General features: G+C 46.8%; 1 protein-coding gene and 1 pseudogene across 1 annotated transcript in view; one reads left to right on the plus strand and one right to left on the minus strand.

The window, feature by feature from the left end:
• Positions 1-2,086: 2,086 nt before the first annotated feature.
• Positions 2,087-23,715, minus strand: part of SAPCD1 (suppressor APC domain containing 1) — a 29,350-nt gene continuing 7,721 nt past the window's right edge. Inside the window, exons 2-6 of the mRNA XM_054978284.1 lie at positions 15,591-15,727; positions 7,679-7,816; positions 6,584-6,685; positions 3,375-3,482; positions 2,087-2,209 (exon numbers count right to left, since the gene is read on the minus strand). Of these exons, the coding sequence (XP_054834259.1) occupies positions 2,087-2,209; positions 3,375-3,482; positions 6,584-6,685; positions 7,679-7,816; positions 15,591-15,727 (608 nt within the window). The remainder of the gene's footprint in view (positions 2,210-3,374; positions 3,483-6,583; positions 6,686-7,678; positions 7,817-15,590; positions 15,728-23,715) is intronic.
• On the plus strand, positions 20,270-21,376 carry LOC129327006 (proton-coupled zinc antiporter SLC30A2-like; annotated as a pseudogene).

Raw genomic sequence — 23,715 nt, forward strand, 5'->3', positions numbered from 1 at the left:
AAGAAAACACTAAATGGGCAACTAAAATTTAGAATGGATGAAAAAGGAGAAGTAGCGTCTGCTGTTGCCAAGGGAGTCCAACTTCCGATGCCAAGCAAATAGGATTTGCCCCATAAGGTTGTCAACTCTGGGTTGGGAAATTCCTGGAGATTTAGGGGGGGAGCCTGGGGAGGGTGGGGTTTGGGGGAAGGAAGGCACCTCAGTGAGGTACAATGTTCGAGTCGCCCTTCCAAAGGAGCTGTTTTCTCCAGGAGAACTGATCTTTGTAGTCTGGAAGTCAGTTGTAATTCCTGGAGATCTCCAGGCCTCACATGGATGTTGGCAACCCAACCCATGCAGATGGTAAGGCTGAAAGAACTCCATGTTAGGGCCAAACTACAAGTGACGCCTGACACTAGTCGGACACTTGTCAGCTTCCCTCAAGGTTTGATGGGAAATGTGGGCAGCTTGGCGGAATGTTGGACAAGTGACAGTTGAAAAGTCCATTGGACAGCAGTCAGAGAGCCAAGCTGCAAGACCAGGATGCCTACATTTCCCATCAAAACTTGAGGGAAGCTGACAAGTGTCCAACCTGTGTCATTTATCACTTGTAGCTTGGCTCTCAGTTTCATGGTGGCTTTCAAATGGAAACCAAAAGTAAGGGCTGCATGTTGCTTTAGTCCTCAGTTTATGCTTACTGTGATTTTATCAGTTAAACACCCCAGAGATCCATGTGAGGGCTGCTGACTTCATAGGCCTAAGAAGAAAGTGACTGTTTCAGAGGAAAACAATATGGGAAGGCAGGATTAACTATCATTAAGAATTTTGTACAGAAAAATAATACTGGTAACTTTTAAAGTACAATAACGGAAACCTACCTCAATGTTAAGAGCCTTCAGGAGAAAGAAATAATTTCCTACTGTTAAGGAATTCAACACCTGCCAAGGGGCTAATGGTTAAGAGGACTGGATGTGGACCTGGTTTCATGTTCTTGCTCAGTCATGCATAAGGAATGATCAGGCAGCCTCAGTCCCCCAAATTGCAGAATGGGAAAAAACAAGACTCCTTTGATGTGAAGCTGAAGAACGGCAAGATGACGTATATAGCTGCTTAAGTGCTGAATAGACCAGACTATACGGAAGAAGACAATGGCAAAGTACCTCTGCTCATCTCTTGTCCTGAAAACCTCAGGATGGTCAGGGGGCGTAAGTCAGTTGTAACTTGATGGCACTTAAGTATTCTTTACCCAGATGGCCCAGGTGATTTCCCACCCCACTTTATCAGATCTTAGAAGCTAAACAGGGTTAGCCACAGTTAGTACTTAAATGGAAGACCAGCAAGGGAGTCCTGGGTTGTTATGCCACCACAGAGAATTGCAGGAAGGCCTGATGTGGTGCTGACAGGAGAATGGTGTAAGTATGAAGGAAATAACATCACACAACCTCTAGGGGGAAGTGTGCAGTTAAGAATACAGGAGGAAGTGATGTCATCCAATGAGGCACCACTGGAACACTGCAAGACTACAATTGTGGCAGTATTTGAAATTTTGCATCTTAATACAAAATCCTAAACTAATTGTTAAAGTTAACATTCTAGCTCCCCAGGCTAGGTAGAAACTTTTTAAAAATGTTGGTAGATCAGGACAGACATGGGAACAGCCCACCATGCAATCTTACTCCCCCGTTCCTTCCACCTATGATTCTGCATGAATCCCAGTAAATGTTTCCATCGGCCATCCAGTGCCTCAGAATATCCCCTCCCCAGCCTCCAAGTAATTTAGTTAACTCTGCAAACTGAGAGCATTTTTTCTAATATATGCATAATTTGGGCAGTTGCAGAATGGTGGGCGGGGGGAGTCATAGAGAATAAAATTTGTTTCCACAAATCCATGGCAGAAGCTCTGTTTGCAGAGGTGAGGCGGTGGCATAAAAGAGCAGGTGATGGCAAACTCCTTGTGTGGGAAATTTATGCCAGAAACACTGTCCTTTGGCCTGGACTCTGCAAAGGAAATGATGTCACAGAAGCTGTAGCCGGAGGAGCGAGTGCTCCATAAATACCAAAGGGGGAGGACATCATATTCAGTTTCAATAGGAAGTAACCTTGATTGTCAGATAAACGTGGACTCCTTGTGGCTGGGGAGGCGGTAGCCCCGGCTCTCTCTCAGCTGTTTGCAAAGGGCTGCTTTCTCTTGCTCCAGTTGGGCAATGCGGTCGCTTTTCTCAGACACTTCCTGTTAGCCAGGCAGACATCAAGAATTATGGTCAGGCATGCTGGGAGTCACAGCCCCGCCCCACCAAAGATGACTTCCTGGCCCCTCTCCTCCCACCCAAATGCCAACTGGAACATCGTGTGAAAATAAAACATCATTTGTCCCGTTCCAACAATCCATTGAAGCTGTTCCCCTACTCTCCCCACCACCTCAGAGTATAACAACAATAACAATAATAATTAATCGACCTGTGCCCCATATGCTCAGAGAGAACTCTGTTATGCAAACTTCTCCCAAAGAGCTGTGTACAATATGAGGAATCATAAATAAACCCATGCTCTACACCAGGGCTTCTTTTCTGGGGAAAGAGGTGGTGGAACTCAGTGGGTTTCCCTTGGAGAAAATGGTCACATGGCCGGTGGCCCCACCCCCTGATCTCCAGACAGAGGGGAGTTGAGATTGCCCTCCGGGCCGCTGAGTGGCACGGAGGGCAATCTGAACTCCCCTCTGTCTGGAGATCAGGGGGCGGGGCCACCAGCCATGTGACCATTTTCAAGAGGTTCCGGAACTCCGTTCCACCGCGTTCCAGCTGAAAAAAAGCCCTGCTCTACACTGTGTTGGTGCTTTTACTGTTTCTATGGAAAGGGAAGGGGGTTTAGACTTAATTTTAGTTGCGTACCCCATCTCTCACCAGTTAGAGGGGCCTATTGGGTGTCTTTGCCTGCTCATGCCACCCTGAATTGATATTACTGGTGCATTCTCATTTTTTAAAAAGTCTGTCAGTATGTTTATTAGTGGGGTCTCCAATAAGCTGATTAAAATCGAAAGGTTCTAGACTGCAAAGAAATATTAGTCTGAAAAATCTTGCTTGCCCAACATCTTCCCTCCCATTCCATGGCAACTGCTCAGTTGTGTGTCTTACTCATTCCCATACTATGAAGTCATTCTTCACTTGATACAAAAGAGGTGTAGTTTTTTGTCTGCCAGTGGAGTATACATAGGATAAATTTCAGGGATCAGGGAGACGCCCTCGAATGCTGCCCTAGGTCTGCCCTTGAGGAGATAGCAACACAGTAGGACTGGCTACAAGTAATCATTTGGGATTGGTTCAGAGCTTGCGTATTAGACATGAAACAAAATAATTCTCCCTTTTAAAAAAAAAATTGCCAGGTGATGCTTTTGTTACCTTGATCAACAAGTGATTCTGTTCCTTGAGGACATTGACTGCTTGCTGGTGAAACTCCTTTCCTGGTGGATAAAGAGGAACTCCAAATCCACTAGGTGGGACTTCAGGCTGGAGAAGAAGAAAACCCACATAACCATCTGCATGTGATTAGCCCAAGATCAGTCTGTGAGCTTCATGGTGATTGAGAATTTGAACCTCAGTTGTCCTGGTCCACGCTGGTTCTCATGAGATGACAGCGGAAGCTTAGTCACATATCTGCATAAACCCAGGGCTCATTTCGAGGGGGAATGCACAGGAACGCAGTTCCGGCAGTTCCCCAAAGAGGTCACATGTCAGGTGGCCCCACCCACCTGACTCTCGTCCATTTTGGGCCCGTTTCAGCCTGGATTGGGGCTGAAACGGCCCATATCGGTCCTCTGATGGGTGGTGGATCACTCTCCCACTCAGTAGTGGCCCAATCCTGACCATTTTGTGCCCCTTTTCGGCCATTTTCAGCCCCTTTTTGCCATTTTGGGCCCAATTTCAGCCCTGAATTGCCAGGATTGGGTCCAAAACAGCCAGAATAGGTGATGTCAGGGGGTGTGGCATATGCAAATCAGTTATACTAATGACACACTTCCAGTGATGGCAAGAGGCGTGGCATATGCTAATGAGTTATGCTAATGAGTTCCTCCAGCTCTTTTTCTACGAAATGACCCCTGCATAAACCCATGATGCAGCTGTGACATTGTACTATGCTTTCCCTCGGCACTTTTGATGCAACATCTAAACGTGCACCCTGTGATGTGCAATCCTTGCCACTCGTGACTGATTACTTACGGATTGGCTGTAGGGACATGGAACTCTACATCCAAGCCTATCAGTGATTATGCTACAAACAGGAAGGCGAGGGCAGGCTAATGGCTGGATGGGTGCAATCCTAGTGTCTCACCACCATCCTTGTGAATACAGGAGAAGCTTTTACCATGTCTTGAGAGAGGATCTACTAAAGAAATGGGCCATAAGGAGGAGAAAGAAAGAAATTCAATATGCACGGATACCATGAAGCTGCCTTATATTGAGTGGCCCTTGGTCCATCAAGGTCAGCATTGCCTACTCTAACTGGCAAAGGCTCCTTTGGGTCTTTCACATCACCTACTGTTGGATAGATCCTTTTAACCAGAGAGGCCAGGGATTGAACCCGAGACCTTCAGCATGCAAAGTGGACACTCTACCACCAAGCCACAGTTCCATCCTGTCTTCACTGTAACCATGTGACTTGATTTCACCTTTACTGCCTCTTTTCCTTGTTGGCCTGGCCTTCCCATCTGCCACTCCTCCAATAAATTCAAAATAACTATCCATTCTTAAGTTACTTTTGTCTTCTGTCACCAAGACATTGCCTCCTCTGTCCTTAAGCCCTTACACTGGCATTATCCGCCGTTACATTCATTTCAGGTTTCTAGTTCTCCTCGGTTTCCAAATTCTCCATGTACATGTGGGGATAATAATAACACTGACTTCATTCACAATTCTGAGTGGAGCACTGATCTGTCTTGAAGAACAGTATATAAGTACTGTTGTTGTTGTTGCTGTTGTTGTGAGAATAATATTCCAAGAGGGAGAGGTTACTTCCCTAGCTAGAGCCAGTCCAGGATATTTTAGTTCCAAGTCAGAAAATCAAAATGGCTCCCTCTCCTTCACACTGGCTACTACAGGGGCATAATTCCCTCCATAAATTTAAAAAAAGGTTGAGACTCATTAACATGAACAGGAATTGTGCTCCTGTGTTCCTATTCGTTTCTAGGATGCTAGCACCAGAGACCTAGTGTTCTGTTGCCTATATCAATATCACATGAATTCACCCAGTGCCTACTGTACTAATTAAAATCCTTGCCTCTCAGCCAGTCACCTCACCTTGCTTCATGATAGGCTACCTCCGTCACACGGGCCTACAACTTTTTCCCCTCCCCCCCAAATTCTGGTGATACCTCTTGTAAAGAAACTGGCCTAAAATGGTATTCCATGTTTGGACTTGCTTGGCAAGACTCAAAATGTATCATCATGGGTATGCTTGTCAATTCTGAATGAGCTCACTTCCAGAGACATGTCCTGACTTGTTATTTACCCCAGTTGCAAGTCTGAAACCATTACAGTGGAGGATGGGGGAGCCAAGGCTAAAACATTCGATCCAATCAAGCTGATCTGGAATCAGTTTTGGTTCTCAGGAGAAGCTGGAGCAATGATATCTGGGCATGACACAGCTGCAGAGGGTCATCTCTGACATCATTGCTGAGCTCTGATTGGTCAACCAGATCACCACATGTTGCTGGCCAATGTGGAATAAAAATGCTCAGTTCAGTTATTCCTTTGTCTTGAGTTTGGGGTCCAGCTTAGATCTGTGCCCATGGCCATCTGGATTTACAACTATCTTGAAACCTTGAAATTTTGATTCTGAAATCTATGTTAGATTGGCATAAGGCCATGTTATTTTATTTATACTTTTTGCATGTTCTCTACTTATTAGTAGTTTTTTGTACCTTGTTAAAAAACTAAATATGTTTTACAACTGTGCAGTATTTCATTGGTTCTGTGGCTTCCATCTGAAGGCCAGTTTTGGCCCCTGCTACCTATGTAACTTTTGGGTTGGGACTCAGCACAGCTAACCCCCAGATCTATTCTGGTAAGGGTTGGAGCTTCATTCCCCAGCTTCTGGCTAGGACCTAATAGGGGAACTGGTGGCAGCTACAGAATGTGGGGGCAGGCAGTCCTTTGCCAAGGCTCCCCTGCAGGGCCGGCGCGCCCATTGAGGCCAGGTAGGCGGTGGCCTCAGGCGCGGGGTGCCGGAGGGAGCACCGGAGGAGACACAGGGGGCGGGAGCGCGTGCCACAAAGCAGCTGCCGCCTATCCCTCCCACCCCGCCCCACGCTGCCACCGCCGCCAGCACAAGCCCCTTGCCGGGCACAGCCGCCGCGGGCAAGCATCTGCGGCGGTGCAGGCAACCAAGTGGGAGAGCTCGGAGGCCGCCCGCCACAGTGATCAGGCCGCCGCCGGCGCACTCCCGTGATGATGTCATGCATGACATCATCACGCAGGCCAGTGCGTGCGCGCTTGCGCGCGCATGGGGGAGGCACCCAGCCGGCCAGCCGCGAGCGCCACAAACCCTTGCACCGCCCCTGCTCCCCTGATTCTGAATCTTTTGAGTTCTTGACACTCCTAGTCCTTCTTACCTTTCCAGGGGAGGTGAGCAGGTTTTTCAAGCACATATTCACTTCTTGGATCTTGGTGAACAGCAGACAGTTCTGGTTAGAGTAGGACTCTGGAAAATAGTTCTGCAAATGTGAGAAAGACAGGTATGGGAATCTAGAACTCGGATCCAGTGTTATCCCAATGAATGGGTTTGAAACCGGGAGTAGAAAGGGGACACTTGGGAATTTGAAATACATCACATTTGCTGTTTACAAAACTGGGTGGGTTTATTCAAATCAAACAAAACAGCTGTGCATGCAAGAAAGTGTTACAGCTGGAGTAGATTTTAAAATCACCTTTTATTTTGTTCATTTTGCAGGCCTGTGCAGCCTCAATTTGACTGGAAGCCATGCAGGTAAGGGAGAGGGAGTTAACTCTTCAACCAGGGTTACCAGGTCTCCTGCTTTGCCAGGAAGCCTCCTGACTCCCTGTGTCTCAGGGAGAAATTGGGGTGAAATGGGGGGACTGGCATTGCCTAGTATGATGTCATCACATGGAGACACTAGCATTTGCCCCAAACTCTATGTTTAAACCATAGACTTTTGGGCAACTGCTAGAGCACCACCTCCAGTGCAATGATGTCACTTCTGGTCATGCTGGAAGTGATGTCATCACCCTAAGGGCAACACCAACAGTGTAAGTCTCACCTCCCCCATCTCCTGCCAGTTGCCAGCCACAGGCTAGAAACCCTACCTTCATCCTCCACTGATTTTTGCTACCGGAAATTGGCTTCCTGCTTTGTGATTAGCATTTTAAAAGGGGAAAATACACATTCTTAAAAACAAAATAAAACCATGTGATCTTTGTCTGGTCTGTTGGGTCCTTAAATTGCTGGTCCTCCTCTTGCCCATGGGTCTTTACAGTTATCTCAGGCCCAAAGATGGGCTCTGGAGCATAGCACTTGCTTTCTCTTCTAGGCTTAGGAGGCCCTTAAGCACATGACATCTTGCAGCCCCTTCACACAGGAGTTCCCCAACAATGGACAAATCCCCCCAAACAAAAATGTATGCTGTTAAGGAAATGCAGATTCCATAAGACCAGGATCCATTCTACCCACCCCTGGGGCCAGAACTTACTGCATCAGTCCCCATGTGCTTCTGACGCCTCTGGGCTTCCAGTAGGTGATGCTGGAACCAGTCCCGCACCTGGTCGACCATCTCCAGCCCTTGTAACAAGGCATCTCGCTCCCGTTCCAACTCCTGCATCCGCTTCAGCTGCAAGACAGAGCGGAGAATTGGGCTTTCCTAGATGGGGTCCTAATCAATTAAAAGTTACCAGGATTAGGAAAGTCAGAACCAACGGCACTTTGTGGCTAACAAAGACTTTGAGCCTGAAGGGAATTAAGGTGGGCTACCTTTAAAAACCAAATAAAATTATATTTATTTATTATACGCTGGAACCAGTTTGCAATACCCTTCAGGTGGACAGAAGCATCCTAAATAAGTGGGTGACACCTTGTCCTGAAACCAGGAGCATCAACATTTCCATACGGTCCTAGTAGTAAAAAGGGGGCCTACGTCTTCCTTCACTCTTGGGCTACTTTCCCAAGCTGAAATGGCCCCAAGGAACCAGTATTTGTGCCCACTTGATAAACTTACGTGTAGCCATCAGTACATGTAAGTTTCCCTAGAGGGCAAATATTGGCTCCTTAGAGCTGCTTCAGGTTGAGAAAACAATGTGAGGGCAAAGACTTAATTTCCTTCATCCCACAAGCTATAGTCCCTGCCTGAATTGAGACCATACCTGGCTGAGAATGGGGTCCCCAGCAGGGAACTCCAGGCATACATTTGTTAAAAAGCACTTGCAGTGGCCATAGGGACTTTGTAAGGTGTGAAACAGGGATTATCAATCTCTTGCATCTCCAACTAGAAGAAACTTAGGGCCAAGCTACAAGTGACAAATGACACTTGCCTGGCAAGTGAACAGACTCACGTGTTTTCCTACCTGTTCGCTTGCCAAGTGAATGGCAAGCGGACAGGGAGGAATACACGTGAGTCTGTTCACTTGCCTGGCAAGTGTCATTCATCACTTGTAGCTTGGCCCTCAGGTCTTAGCTACATGTCAGCTGCTTCTACATATTTTCTTTTGCAAATGCAACTACTGGGATTACCCAGTAGTAGTAAGCAGGGGGTGGGGTAGGGCTTTAACTTTTTCCTCCCTCACTGCTTTCTCACTGGAGAAAGCCAAGCTGCTTTTACTTTCACTCGGGAAAACTTATACAAGCAGTTGCTGTATTCATACCCTGTACCTATGGTTGTTGCTAGCTGTATAGACCAGTACAGTGCAAATGGCTGCCATACATGAGGGAATGGGGAGGGGGGCGTTCTCAGTCAGAGGCCCCCGCTTGTTCAATTATTTGTGCATATTATAGTAAATAATAATAACCGTGATGATGATAATATTAGCTGCAATGTGCATAAATAAATGAACACAGCACCATATATAGCACCACATACAGAGAGAAAGATCTGCACCAGTGTGGTGTAGTGAGGCAGTGTAGTGTCAGACAAGAATCTAGGAGGCCCAGGTTCAAATCCCCACTCAGCCATGAGAAGCTCACTGGATGACCTGAGGCCAGCACTGTTTCTCAGCCTAACCTGACTCACAGGGTCGTTAATGTTGTGATGATAAAGCAGAAGAGAATGAGGATGTTGTAAGCCATTTTGAGCTTACAGTGATAGAGGGGGAAAGAGGCCTGAGGGAGGTGAAAGGGGAAGGCAAAGATAAGAAGGGACAATACAACTAGATTCCCTTTCACATCCTGAAGTTTCATTGTGCTGGTATAGGGTAGTGAAAGCTAAGGGGTTCAGCCAAAAGCTTCACTAAAACGGGGCTGTGAGGATGGATTTGAAGGAAATGTCATGCAGGCATCTGAGGAGAGATTTCCAGGCATAGGGAACATCACAGAAGGAAGAACAAATCCTTTTTTGGGAGATGGCTTCTTAGGGTCAGAGGGTGATAGGATGGTATGAGCAAGGCATCATGGGTAGAGAGAGAAGTATTGGGAAAATACCTCAGAAACCTCAAAGGAAAGAACCAGATAAAGCAGGAGTTTGGTAGCCAGGGAAAAGCATTCCTATAGAAATTGTATAAAATTACTCTGGTAAAATTCTAACATGCTAGGCAGTTCACCAGTATAATACAATCTACAACTCTCCATAATAAAGGATACTATCCTACCAAAACAGAAAGTACCCCACTATTTGCAGGAGCAACATGAAAGCACTGCAGGTGAGTGCTGCCGGTGGAAGGAACAAAGCAGGATTACAGCTGAACATCAAGAAGACAGAAGTGATGACTACGGGGGAATTACACCATTTTAAAGTTGACAATAAGGAAATTGAAATTGTTCAAGATTTTCTATGCCTTGGCTCAATTATCAACCAAAGGGAGACTGCAACCAAGAGTGCCTCTACACAAGACGCCTAGGTGCATGTTCGTCAAGTGTAGGGAGATGCAATGTTAGCAGGAGGTGTAGTTCAAAAAGACAGCCAGAGGAGATCACTCCTCAGAGGGTTTGCTAATTTCTTCTTCGCCTCCTGAAAGACTCTGTCAATTTCACCTTTTCAGTCTAAAACTGTGTGGGATTGCAACCAGAGGGCAGCAAGGAACAGAAATCGGCTGGAGCTGCTATCCAAAGCCAAGCTTGGAGCTGGAGCTTGGACCTATAATGGGCTGAGGTTTCCCTTCCGGCATTTCGTAGCCCCTTCATGCAGCTCCAGTGTATAGCAAAACCTTTGCCCTGCCGCCAGCTCTGTCTTTTTAAACTACCCTTCCTGGCTACCATTGCATCTCCCAACATGTGTTTTTCACGTGTCAGATGTCTCATGTAGAGAGACTCCAAGGAATCAGAAGAAGATAGGAACTAGAAAAGATCCTTAAAGATACAGATCCAGAGGAGTTAGCCCATGCATCTGATGAAGAGAACTGTGATTCTCGAAAGCTTATGCTACAATAAAATTGGTTAGTCTTAAAGGTGCTACTGGACTCTTTTTGATTTTAAAGATACAGATGTCTCTCTAGGGACCAAGATCATCCAAACTATGGTATTCCCCCTTACTTTGTATGGATGTGAAAGCTGGACAATGAAGAAAGCTGACAGGAAGAAAATTTCATCCTTTGACATGTGGCACTGGAGGAGAGTTTTGTGGATACCATGGATGGCCAAAAGGACAAATAAGTGAGTTCTAGATCAAATCAAGCCTGAATTCTCCCTAGAAGCTAAAAGGACATAACTGAGGCTATCATACTTTGGTCACATCATGAGAAGACAAGACTCACTGAAATAGCCAATAATGCTAGAAAAAGTGGAAGGAAATATGAAAAGAGGAAGACCCAACATGAAATGGCTTGGCTCAATCAAAGAAGCCTCGTCCTCCAGTTTTCAGGATCTGAGCAAGTCTGTTAATGAGAGGACCTTTGGGAGGTCTTTCCTTCATAAGGTAGCCATAGGTTGGAAGCCACTTGACAGCACGTAACACTTACACACGAGAGAATCCCAAAGACAAGGCATCCCAGTGAAGAAGCCCTTGCAGTGAGCAGCAGTGTAGACTGTGCACACACACAGCAGGGGGTCTTCAGCAGATCCCAATGGTCAGTGAGATTTGCTTCCTCAGGCTGACTGTGTATCTTTCACTCCAGAAATTAAGCACTGGCTCCCAGGCAAGGTCAGTGGCTTAGAGCAAGTATGTCCAACAGAAATGGGTGGGTGGGTTGTGATCCCAAACAACTCTGCCCCACATGATCACTCACCCAGAAAAAGACCCGTAGAGCTTCCAGGCTTCCGAGGGCCGTGCCCAGTGGGACGATGAGGATGGTGTAGCCTCTTTGTACAGCCATCGGGGCGCTGGGGTGGCAGGAGGGCAGCAGTGCCCAGAAGAACAGTGGTGGGGGCCAGCCCGGCATTCCAGGAAGACACAGAGGATCCCCCCTCCAGTGTAATACCTTACTCAGGGAAGGGTCTTTGAGGAAGCTACCCAGTTTGGCCGTTTAATGCTTTCCTTGCCCCTCTGTCATCCAAATGGCCTCTTCCTTTCTCTCTCTCTCTTTCTCACGTTTCTTTCACTTCTGCTCCCCCCAAATCCTCCAGGCTCGGCACCCAAACATCCGATGCTAATTCCTTCAGAACCCTCTCACCACTTCTCGTTCCAGCCTGTCGCACTATCCGCTGTTCTACAAACTCTTGCTAAATTCTTTCCTCCACCATTTCTCCTGTCCCTCCTGTACCCTCCCCTGCCCTGGAGCAAACTGACACCGTGTCTGAAACTCCCCCCCCTCCTCGGTTTACCCCAGTTTGCTGGTCTCAGCACTCCCAGAGCATCCTGGGATACATTTTAAAAGCCTCAATTGCCTTGGACAATGGTGGCCGTAATCCCAGCCTTTCCGGCTGGCCGAATGAGCTTGCGGGAATGGAGAAAAGCAAGTAGAGGGTCTGCTTTGCCATAAGTTAACCCTTTTAGTCTTAGAATAGTTTTGTCCTGTGGTTTCTGGTGTGCCTTGACCCAGCTAATATGGGGTTGCCAGCCTGAAAGTGGTGGCTGAAGATCTCTTGGAATTACAACAGATCTCCAGACAACAGAGGTCAATTCACCCGGAGAAAATGTCTCCTTTTCAGAGTGGACTTTATGCCATTCTACCCTGCTGAGGTCCCTCCCCTCCCTAAACCCTGCCTTATCCAGGCTCCACCCCCCAAAGCTCCAGGAATTTCCCACCCTAGAGCTGGCAACTGACTGGAGATTCATTTCATTCCTCTTCCCATTTGTTAGCCTACTTTTTGGACCAACTAGGATGCCCCCTCTCCCAAGTCAACTCACAACATAAGCAGAGCAAAACATATTAAAACAAACATTACAATAGCACATTCACACATTTTAAGCCAGCTAAATTACTCTATTGTACCCCATTTCCTACCATTTTCTCTTGTTTAGGCGTTAACCTGGACTGGGGAGGCAGTTTGGGGGGGATTCTGAATGACAAAAATAGCTGCTGAAGAAAAGAGGTAAGCATGCCCACTTCCTGCCCTTTCAACATTTCAGTCTCTCATGGCTGTTCTCATTTTTTTCAATGCATTTTTTGTTCCATTTGCACATCCTGAGCAATGAACATGGTTTTGGTTCATAGTAGAGATGGGCACGAACCAAAATACGAACCAAAATTCACGATGAACCAGGCCGGTTCGTGGTTCATGAACAAGCGGTTCGTCAGATTCCCGTTTCTGACGAACTGTCACAAACTTTAGGCTGGTTCATTTGGTTCATTTTTTGATTCGTCACTGCAGACAGCCTGGTGCGGATCAATCAGTTTCCTAGGCAACAGGTGATGGACTACCTGCAGACCTTCTGCTGGCCCAGAAGTGACACTTTTCTGGCCTGGATGTGACGTTTTCACGAACTGGTTCACAAACCGGGAGTGGGGGGGAGGTTCATGAAAGTTCATGGTTCGTGGTTTGTGAAATTTGATGAACCACATGGTTCTTTCCCCCCCGCCCCAGTTCATGCCCATCTCTAGTCCATAAAGAAACCTCCTTCCCTGGACAATCCATGCTTGAATTTATTCTGTACTACAGTCTAATGATCTGGTTCTAATCAGATATTGGCTACTGTTCACTGTTTGCACAAGCATTTTATTACAGTAGTGACCCTTCTTGCAAGACTGATTGCCCTTTTCCATAAACTGCAAAAAACCCCTCAAGTTTCAACTTTCCAGTTCATAGGAGGTAGGAAGAGGTCTCATGTTAATTTGCTGCTCCCATGTTATTCCAAGTGAATAAGCTACTTGAATAAGCAACAGGTTTTTTTGCAAAACAGTCTCCACTCTCCACATTTTTGCTGGAAACAACAGGCCAGTTTTGCTTTTAAGCCTCCTTGTAGTTTATAGTTTGTTATAGTCTGTTGTATTCTGCCCTTAAAGTCAACTCAGAAAATCAAGTTAGTACAAAATGTCACAGCTCAACTATTATCAGGCATGAGGCAGAACGTACATTATGTCACACCCATTCGGCAATCGTTCCATTGGTTACTGATCAGTTTCCAGGTTCAATTCAATATGTTATCACCTACAAAATCCTTCACGGCCTTGGACTCATAGACCTGCAGGACTGCCTCTCTTGCTATGCTCCACTGCAAAAGCTTTACTGTTCTGAGTAAAGCTGTTCTGAAGGTGCCACCCTGGAAATGTGCAAAAATAACAGCAGCCATACTGTGTTGTGGCCCCCACCTTGTGGAATGGACTATCTGGAAGGCTCTCACACATCTGTCATTCCACAGACTGCATAAAACAAAGGTTTGCCGACTCTGGGTTGGGATACTCAGGGAGATTTGGAGGGGGTCCACTCTCCAAAGCAGTTGATTTTCTTTGGGGAACTGATCTCTGTAGTCTCTAGAGACCAGCTGTAATTTTGGGGGATCTTCAGACTCCATCTGGAGGCTGGTAACCCTAGTAAAACAGAATGTTCAGGAGGGTGATTTTATGGGGAAAAATGGGGCTGTAGCATAATGGAATAGCTCAGGAGGTGCTATTATAAGAGTTGTTGTCTATTGCGCTGTTTATTGTACGTGTTACCTTGTTTTTACGGCATCCTGTTCTACTTCTGAAATCCATCTTCTGCAATGTTTATGACATGTCAGGGCTGAGTTTTTTATGTTCTCATTTTGTATTCCTAGTCCTATTGCATTGTTCATTGGTTGTCTTATGCTGTTTGACTGCATTTTTTTTAAAAAAAGTTGTCATCTATCTTGAGTCTCAACAAGAAACACTAGCTATAAATGAAGCTTTTTAGAGAACTGGGAATTCTAGAAGTGGAGCCCCTCCCTCCCTGGGGCTGTCAAGGGGATAAAATTCTATGGGGTCTGTTCAGCCTGGGAGGCCATGAAACTGGACAGATCATGATGGGCATTCATGCGAAGTTTGGATTGGGTCTTGGTGGTACAGAACGGCCCCATAACGAAATTTTGGGGTTACAACACTCATGGTTCAAAGAAAACGAAGACTAAGAAAACATCTTAACATGGTGGTGCAGACATGCCCTTAAGCAGAAGAGCATCAAAGGACAACTACTGCCTGAGGTCACAGAATGTAAATTAATTTACATTACAATATGGCTGGTTTGCATTTCTGGAAGCTTGCATAAAATGATGAACATGTTTGTTACTACGATGTGCCTCCCATTTGCAACAAGAGAGCAGAATCAGCGGGGCAGTGGAAGTAAATTGGTACAGGCTGGTGTGGAGTAGTAAAGGGGCCCAAATGATACCTCCCTTCTTCTGCCTCAAGACAACCACCACCCCTGCAACGAGATAGTGGGCAGCCAGCGTTCTACCACCCATATACAGCAGGCACATGTTTCTTATCATTCCTAGAGTTGCAGGATCCATGCAGAGGAATACCGTGAGAATCAGTGGGCTGAAGTGAGCAGGGACAAGAGGAGTTTTCTTCACCAGAGCAGCCCTTGTGAAAGAGGAAGGAGAGCAATTCCACCTCCCCCTCCCTACTCTGGCTCCTCCAAACTAGGTAGCTATTCCTCCATGCAGTCCTGCAGCTTTTGGAAGATCTTTCAATTTTTTCCCAACCTCTTGACCAACCTCCATGCATGGAATGCCTCGTTTTCCTCTCTGTTTTTTCAACGAGGCATTCCATGCATGGAGTGGAAGGATATTGCCCAGTCTTACTAAGAAAGGTAAGAGCAAGTCCAGCAGAACCTTAAAGACCAGCAAGATTTCCAGGGTATAAACTTTCAAGAGTCAAAGCTCTCTGTAGATATCTGATCAAGGTTGCTTTGACCCTCCAACCTTATACCCTGGAAATCTTGTTGGTCTTCAAGATGCTACTGGACTGAAATTTTCCTCTGCGATTGCAGTACAACCACCTGAATACCAACCTAAAACTAAGACATGTAAGTTACTTTCATTACTGGGAAGAAGGACCCCCCTGGTTGAACTGAATGCTTAAGCAGCCATTTGACCTTAAGGGACGCCCCCCAAATCTACTCACTACATCGTATTCCAAGGCATTGGAAATGGTGTGCCTACGAGGCTCCTTGGGGATCCGGATGCTCCGATATCGACCAGTTTGGCAGAGAGAGCTGTTGATGCTACGGGACCGGGTGACTCCTTTCCCATCAGATTCTCCTGGAGAAAAAGACCGAAGGGCAGAGTTATGTTATGACGCACCTTTATCATGTTCTTAAAAATCTTCTCTGAAAGAAACCTACATAATTTTTGATTTACAGGGGCTATTTCAAAATGCAGAATACAAGACCCAGAACCCTCTGGAATCAATAATTTAGATTCCAAAAACCTACTAAGGACAGAGGCTACCTTTCAATGAAAACACTCAGATACGTGCAATTCTACTGTTGAATTACCACCACCACCCTTATTTCTATTATACCCTTGGACACATGAAGCTGTCTTCTACTGAGTGAGCCCACCGATCTATCAAGATCAGTATTATCTACTCTGATTGGCAGCGCCTCTACAGAATCTCAGGTAGAATTTTTTGCATCACCTACTGCTGGATCCCAAACTAGAGAAGGTAGGGATTGAAGCTGGAAATTTCTGCATGGAAAGCAGATGCTGAACCAATGAACTATGGCCCTTCCTCGCTCAGTTCTTCCAGCTGTTATGAAATGCACTGTGGAATGTATAAATCACAGAATCGTAGCTGCTCCCCAAATATTTCACAATAGATCCTTAGTTTTATAGCCTAGGGGTGGAGGGAAATCTAAATATAAAAAGCCGCATCCTGAAACCTAGGATGTTAAAAAAAATTCTATCACACTCTTGCTAGGTGTTGACTATTCTGAATGGTAGAAAAATTAAAGCATACTAAACATATATCCTCCATGCCTCTTCCAACCACTAAACAGCTGCTCGTTTTTTGAAAAGGGCCGTTTCCACACGGCTTACCTTATTCTGCAAAATAGCGAAATCTCGCGAGATAACAGCGTCTTCTCGCAAGATTGCGCACGAGATTTCGCTATTTTGCAGAATAAGGTAAGCCGTGTGGAAACAACCAATGCTTTGAAATGCTCAGGCTAGGAGGAAGCTGAAGATACTTTTCTCTGTGTCATTTGTGTTTTGCTTATTGAAGGTGCTATTAGAAAGGTGATGGGACAAAGAATAGAGACACTGCCAATCTCTCCACAAATGCATTCGGTGAGCAAACACATCACCATGTGCCAAATCTCAGATCTCTGCCGCTTGCCACAGCCTGATCCAAACACTATTTGGTTCTCACCTGCCTTGCTGTGGTGCCTTGAAAAGCAGTTTGCCACACAAACAGTGCAATCCTAAACAGATTTACTCCAGTCTAAGTCCATTGCAATCAACATGTTTAGGATTGCACTGAAAATGTGAGCCGGGGAAGATTTTTCTGCTGCCGCAGAGAGACAACAAGAGGAAACATCGCTGCATGCTTAATTGTCATCTGCCAGGCTGCAGGGTCAGTCAAAGAGCGAGAATACCACTTGCCACCGATTGTTGTTCAGTTCCTCGTTTTCATAGATTTCTATCCCTGGTGCATCCATAACGCTTTAATTAAAGCCACTAATTACAGGCCTTCATTGATTAACTGAGCCAGGCTTGGCTCTGAACCTGTGGGATTGATTGCCCCCGCTGACTTCCTAGAGACAGAATTAATGAGGGATGAACGGCACATGATAAAAGAACACGAAGGGCCCTGGGGACTGCTCCCCCTCCCCCATCTATGCCCCTTAATCCTGACCTCTGTCTCCATCTTGCCATCCCTGATGTGATGGTCCTCACGGACCAGACACAAAGAAGGATGTTGGCTTCCATACTTTTAATAGCTGGGTAGCATCGGACAATTTAACTGGCAAGTTTATCATGCAGGGGAGAGAGAAACTCCGTTTGTCAAAATGTCTTCCTTATGTAAGATGGAAAAGTATAACCAGCATGGTATAGTGATCAGAGTGTCAAACTAGGATCTGGGAGACCCGGGTCTGAATCCCCCTCTCTGCCGTAGATATTTAGTTGGTCTTTAAGGTGCTACTGGATCTGAATCTTGTTGTTCTGCTACAGGCCTGAAACACTCTGCCATGCAGGGGTCATTTTGTAGAAAAAGAACTGGAGGAACTTATTAGCACAACTCATTAGCATATGCCACACACCCCGACATCACCTATCCTGGCTGTTTTGGACCCAATCCTGGCCATTCAGGGCCGAAATTGGGCCCAAGATGGCAAAAAGGGGCTGAAAATGGTCGGAAAGGGGCCCCAAATGGTCAGGATCGGGCCACTGCTGAATAGGAGAGTGATCCACCACCTGTCAGAGGCCCGATCCGGGTCATTTCAGCCCCAATCCAGGCTGAAACCGGCCCAAAATGGCCGAGAGTCAGGTGAGTGGGGCCACCTGTCATGTGACTTCTTTGGGGAACTGCATTCCTGCGCGTTCCCCCTCAAAATGAGCCCTGCTGCCCTGGAAGCTTGCTGCATGACCTTGGGCCAGTCACACAATCTACCTCACAAGGTGGTCGTTAGGATAAAATTGAAAAAGAAAGAAAGATATTATAAACCATTTTGGGTTCCCACTGGGGAGAAAAGTGGGGTATAAATATCTGATTAAATGTCACTGCCCTGGTCCCTGCTGCATCTGGCAATTCCAGATTTTTTCTCCTACACCTATTGTTTTCCTGCAATGAATATTTAGGGTGGTGGTGGTGATAACTACTTCTTCTCTCTCCTTCTTTTTAATTGATGTATCAGTCTGCAAATGGAAGCAGAAATTACATGAGGAGTGGAGGAAGTGGAGAGTTCCCAAACTAGATGGTCAGCTGTAGGGAAGAAGAGGCTGTGGATGACACAGAATACTCTGAGGAACATTACCCAAATCTCAGCTGATACGCGAAATCTACAGAGGGCGGGATGGTGTGGTGCCAGTCGACACTCCTGAGTTGGTTGGCAGCCATCCAGACAATGAGACTGCTCTGAGCCAACTCAGCAGATGGAGGGATGCCCATGGCGCAGCGCCAAATGCCAAGAGCTGCCAAATTCTCCCTGCTGTATGAATCACAGCTGGGACAGCAACCGTTGATCAGCTCACATTTATGAATCTTCCTTTCCTGACAGGCACCCTCGGTTGTTTTCTGAACATTAATTCTACAGCCCTTCCCTCTTCCCTCTGAAGACGCCCTGTAATCCAGGCTTGCATACTTTTCATTTGTCCTGTGCTGAGTTGCTTAACCCATTTTGTCATGTATCAGAGGATTTTCTACAAGGACTAAACAAGTGAAAAGTTAGCTGAGGTACTACTCTTCCAAGCCCCTGCCCAAAGAAATGTATGGTTGTCAAATTAAAAGCAAAATGGCAATTTAATTCAAAAACTGCAAGCCATGGCCTTGCCATTGGCCAACATCGCCCAAGTTTACTATGCTGTGATTGCCTCACAGATACTTTCAAGGTCTATTTGCCTCTCCTTTTACAAACAGTGTACACTTGGCAACTTTTTCTTCCTGGCCAGATAATAGCAAAATCAAGGGGATCAGTAAATGTTAGTGAGAGACTGTCCAGTGACCCCTGCTCAATGCCCAGAGGAAGGCAAAAAACCCTCCAGGTTCCCTGGCCAATCTGGCCTGGAGGAAAATTCCTTCCTTACCCCAAAGTGGCAATTGGCATTTCCCTGGGTATGTATGGAGGGGTTACAAGAGCCTAGTACCGGATCTGCATACATTCATGTTGAGTCATAGAATCATCATTGGTGTCAGGTGGCCATCTAGCCTCGTCTAAAATACTTCCAAGGAAGGAGAGCCCACCACCTCCTGAGGAAGCCTGTTCCACTAGGTTTGCTAGGACCCCTAGGCTCCTAACGGGGGGGGGGGCAGGGATTGTCTTGGGGGGGTGCTTGGGGGATACTTTCTGTATGTGCACGCTCGGGACCTTTACTTTTTGCGCTGGGAATGATGTCAGTCCCGGCGCAATGAAGGGTCTGAAGCACATAGGAGCTCACTCCAGAACTCCCGGGCCCATTCCCTGTACCTCCACCCCCGCTCCTTGCCAGCCAGGTAACATGTGGCAGAGGGCAGAGGTTTTTGCTGTTTTGTTACCTGCATAGTTTGCATAGATAAGGTAGGGTATAAATATTTCAAATACATATAGACATACATACTTACTTACAAATGAAGGACTGGATGGGCATTTGCTTTGATCCAGCATGGCTCTTCTTGTGTTCTTATTGAGTTGTAATGCAATAGCCACTACCAATTTTTTAAAAAGTCATCAAAAAGCCCTCCATTTGAGCAATTGCGGGTGTGTGTGTGTGTGCGCGCTAAAAATGGCAGCAGATGAAAGAAACGGCACACAAAATTCCCATGCAGGCACCTCATCCATTGTGGTGATACCAGGGAAACAGAGACTCCACACCATGTAGATGCACCCAAAATGTGTAGTAGATTTTATTGTAAAACAATGTACTATATTAGAGAATGGTAGTTTCTGTCATAAAAGGTGTGTGTGTGTTTAAATGTTGCCAGAATCAGAGGTGGGAAGAATGCAGTTGTGTGTGAGCTGCCAATGTGTGAGCCAGGAATGCGGGTGTGAAAGTTAGAGGTGTGGCAACACACAAGAGGCCAGCTGTCTATCAAAGAAAGGAGATAACTCCGGGCAGACAGATTGGGGGTCATTGGAAGGGCTCAGCTCACACCTGCCGGGAAAGATGGACTCAGGTGACATAGGAGAAACAAGCATCTTCCTGAAAGAGCCAGAAGCCAGTTCTTATTTAGGATTCTGGGGAGCAGTTTCTATGGTTTAATGCTCAGCTACGTCCCAGGCTTCTCTGCTATTGAGCTGGGTCTGAAAGGAAATCAGCATTGCCCGTTCAACTGGGCCTCTGGTAAAGGCTACAGCCGTGAAAGAGAGAGCATGAGGAGGAAGCTGTACGTGGCCTCTGTCATCTGTTTGGTCTTCATGATGGGGGAAGTTGTGTGGGGATATTTTGCCCACGGCTTGGCCATCATGACGAATGCAGCCCATCTACTGATCGACTTTGCCAGCATGATAATCAGCCTCTTCTCACTCTGGATGTTGTCCACCACCAAGGCCACCAAGACGATGAACTTTGGTTGGCATCGGACAGAGATTTTGGGAGCCCTCCTGTCGGTGCTGTCCATCTGGGTTGTGACAGGTGTCTCGGTCTACCTGGCTGTCCAGCAGCCGCTGTCGGTCGAATTTGAGATAGAAGGGGAAGCAATGCCCATCACCTCTGCTTGTGCAGTGGCAGTGGACATCATAATGGGAGTTGTCTTCACCAGTCAGGTCATGGGCACAGCCATCACGGTCATGGGGAACACCAGTGTCCAGGCTGAATTCATCCAGGTGGTTGGGGACCTTCTGCAGAGCATTGGGGTCTTGGTAGCAGCCTACATAATCTATTTCAAGATGGAGATGAAGTATGCGGATCCCATCTCCACTTTCCCGTTTTCCATCCTTGTCCTTGGAATGACACTCAGGATTCTCTGAGATGGAGTCCCCGGGCTGATGGAACGTATACCCAAAGGTGTGGATTTTAATGAAGTGAAGACAATCCTGCTGTCCATCAATGGCGTAAAAGTCCTTCACAGCCTCCACATATGGGCCTTAACTGTCTCCACCAGTCTGGTCGGTCCACATTGCAGTCAATGAGGATGCAGAGGCACAGGCCATCTTGAAGGAAACCAGTTCCTGGCTGCAAGAGACCTTCCACTTCCACATCGCTACCATCCAGACAGAGAACTACTCCAAGGACAAGAATGATATTCAGGAATGCCAGAGCCCCTTGGACTGACTGGTGCCCACTGAGGAGGGTTGCTAAGCAACCCTCACTGGATGGCCTTGTCAGAACTGCTACCTCAGACCTCCTGTCGCTGCGACTTTAAAATCTTGTAGCCTTCTGGGCCAGTTGTGGCCAAGGAACATTCCAGGGTCACCCAAGGGGTGTTTGAGACTTGAGCAACGTGATTTTAAGGAACCATCATGTTTCCCCCGTTTGTTCATTAATGTCTCCTTTTCAGGAAATGTTATTTTTTAAAATAGCCTGAACTTAAAAATTTAATTAAAATTAAATGGAGCAACAGACCAACAAATCCAACTACATCCAAGCCTGCTATGCAAACAAACCTCACACAACAAGGAAATGCACCCACACCCAGCTGTGCAATTACACAGTACTTAAATGGAAACCAGACACACCTTGGGTGGCCAGCCTACAACCCAGAGATTCGCTTTGTCCCATGGAATTACCAACAAAGCAGAAGCCAGTTCTCCAGACCTCCGTCTCTCTGCTGAGTCTGGGGCTTACCTGCAAACCTTGCTCTCTGCAGCAGGTGGGGGGAGCTGACTAAAGGATAATAGTGTGGGAGGGAGCTGTAGATGCTGAGTTCCCTGGTTAAGCAGAATGCTCAGGGCCAAGCTACAAGTGACGAATGACACTTGAACAGGAAGTGGATTGAGTGGAGGGCAAGTGAACAGGGAGAAATACACTTGCCGTTCAAGTGTCATTCGTCACTTGTAGCTTGGCCATCAGCTGAATTCTTTTGCAGAAGGTTTGCTTCTGCTCAGCAGCTTGCGCTTCCCTCATTCCCACTGCTGACCATTTGCTGATTCTGGCGAAATAAAAAAAGGAGCCGTGTGGCCCCTTAGAAACTAACAAAATATATTTCAGCATCAGCTTTTGTAACTCAGAACTCACTTCATCACGTGCATTGGAGGGAAAATCCATCAGGCAGATTTAGATACACTACAATTATTTTGGTTGTAATGAGTTTTGTTTATATGCTCTCTCTGCTTTATGCATATTAAATATTTTTTTCTTATTCTGCTGCTGGCTCTTTAGTATCTTTGTAATCTTTGTGCATTAGTTTTATAATGAGTTTTAACAGCTGTATGTTTTATTACTGTAATTGCTCTGCAATTTTTTAAAAACTGGAGTGCAGTACATACATTTTTTTGAAGGAACATACATTTAATTGTTTTAAAGGGACAGGCTAGATCTGTGGGCTGCAAGCTGGCAATCTGAGACACAACAGTAATGGACATACACTTGGGGTGAAATTAGACAAACTCAGGGCTCTTACCCTAACCTGGGGGCGGGGGCGTTCTTTGTGAGTTGGAGGAATTAGCATTCAAGGAGATGCAGCGAGAGGGGGTAACTGACAACTCCACTTATGTATACCAGCCTTGTTCCTCTAGAGAACTCTCAAACAAACAGACAGGTGTTCTACAGGAAAGGTTTCTTTATTAATAGAGAGGTAAAAGGCAAGACTACAGTAAAACATGCATAGCATACACACAGAGCTAACTGTGAGGAAAGGGGAAAACAATTTCAGGAGAAGGGCAAAATTTACCAGTCTTGAAGAGGGGGAGAAGGTCTGCAAAGGTGCAGCAAAACAACCAGCGTTTCACAGAGAGAAGAAATGAAGTGGGTGTGTGTGGACAGGTAACAAGACATACATACACTGAGCACATGGCTGGACTAGGGCCGGTGCATCCATGGAGGCGGGTCTGGGAGCTGCCTCGAGCACTGAGGCGCTGGAGGGGGCGCTGGGGGCATGCACCACGGAACTAGAGGCAGCAGCGCTGGCAGCTGAGCGGAAGGGCTGGGAAGCCGCCTGTGCACTGCCCCGGCTGCCTGCCATGCCTGGCCCGCAGCTACTGTACCCGGCTGGGAGTGCATGATGGTGGTGGCAGCGTGGGGCAGTCTGAGCGAGCATCCTCCCAGCCCTCCCACTAACTTGCCCCATGCTGCTGCTGTTGCCTGCACACAGCTGCAGGCCAGGCGCAGCAGGTGGCCAGGGCAGTGCAGGGCAACTGAGTGGGAGGGCTGGGAGGCCACCTATGCGCCGTCCTAGCTGCCTGCTGCACCAATGGGGCCAGCTCGCAGCGGTATGCTGCGTGATGATGCCACCACACAGTCCGGGTGCGCGAGGTGGCGGCAACAGCTCTGAAGCTGCCCCTGGCCTCACGCGCCAGAAACTCTGGCACTGGCCCAGGGCTGGACAGCCCAGTTATAGAGCGAAACGTACCCTGGAGCAAAACTGACGTCTTGCTTCCAAAAACAATACTTTAATGGTTTGTCCAGAGGTAGGATAATAAAGTGGAAAAGGTGTGAGATGTCTATCTAGGATG

This window comes from Eublepharis macularius, chromosome 4 (genome assembly GCF_028583425.1).
Source record: "Eublepharis macularius isolate TG4126 chromosome 4, MPM_Emac_v1.0, whole genome shotgun sequence".
In the NCBI taxonomy this organism is placed as follows: Eukaryota; Metazoa; Chordata; class Lepidosauria; order Squamata; family Eublepharidae; genus Eublepharis; species Eublepharis macularius.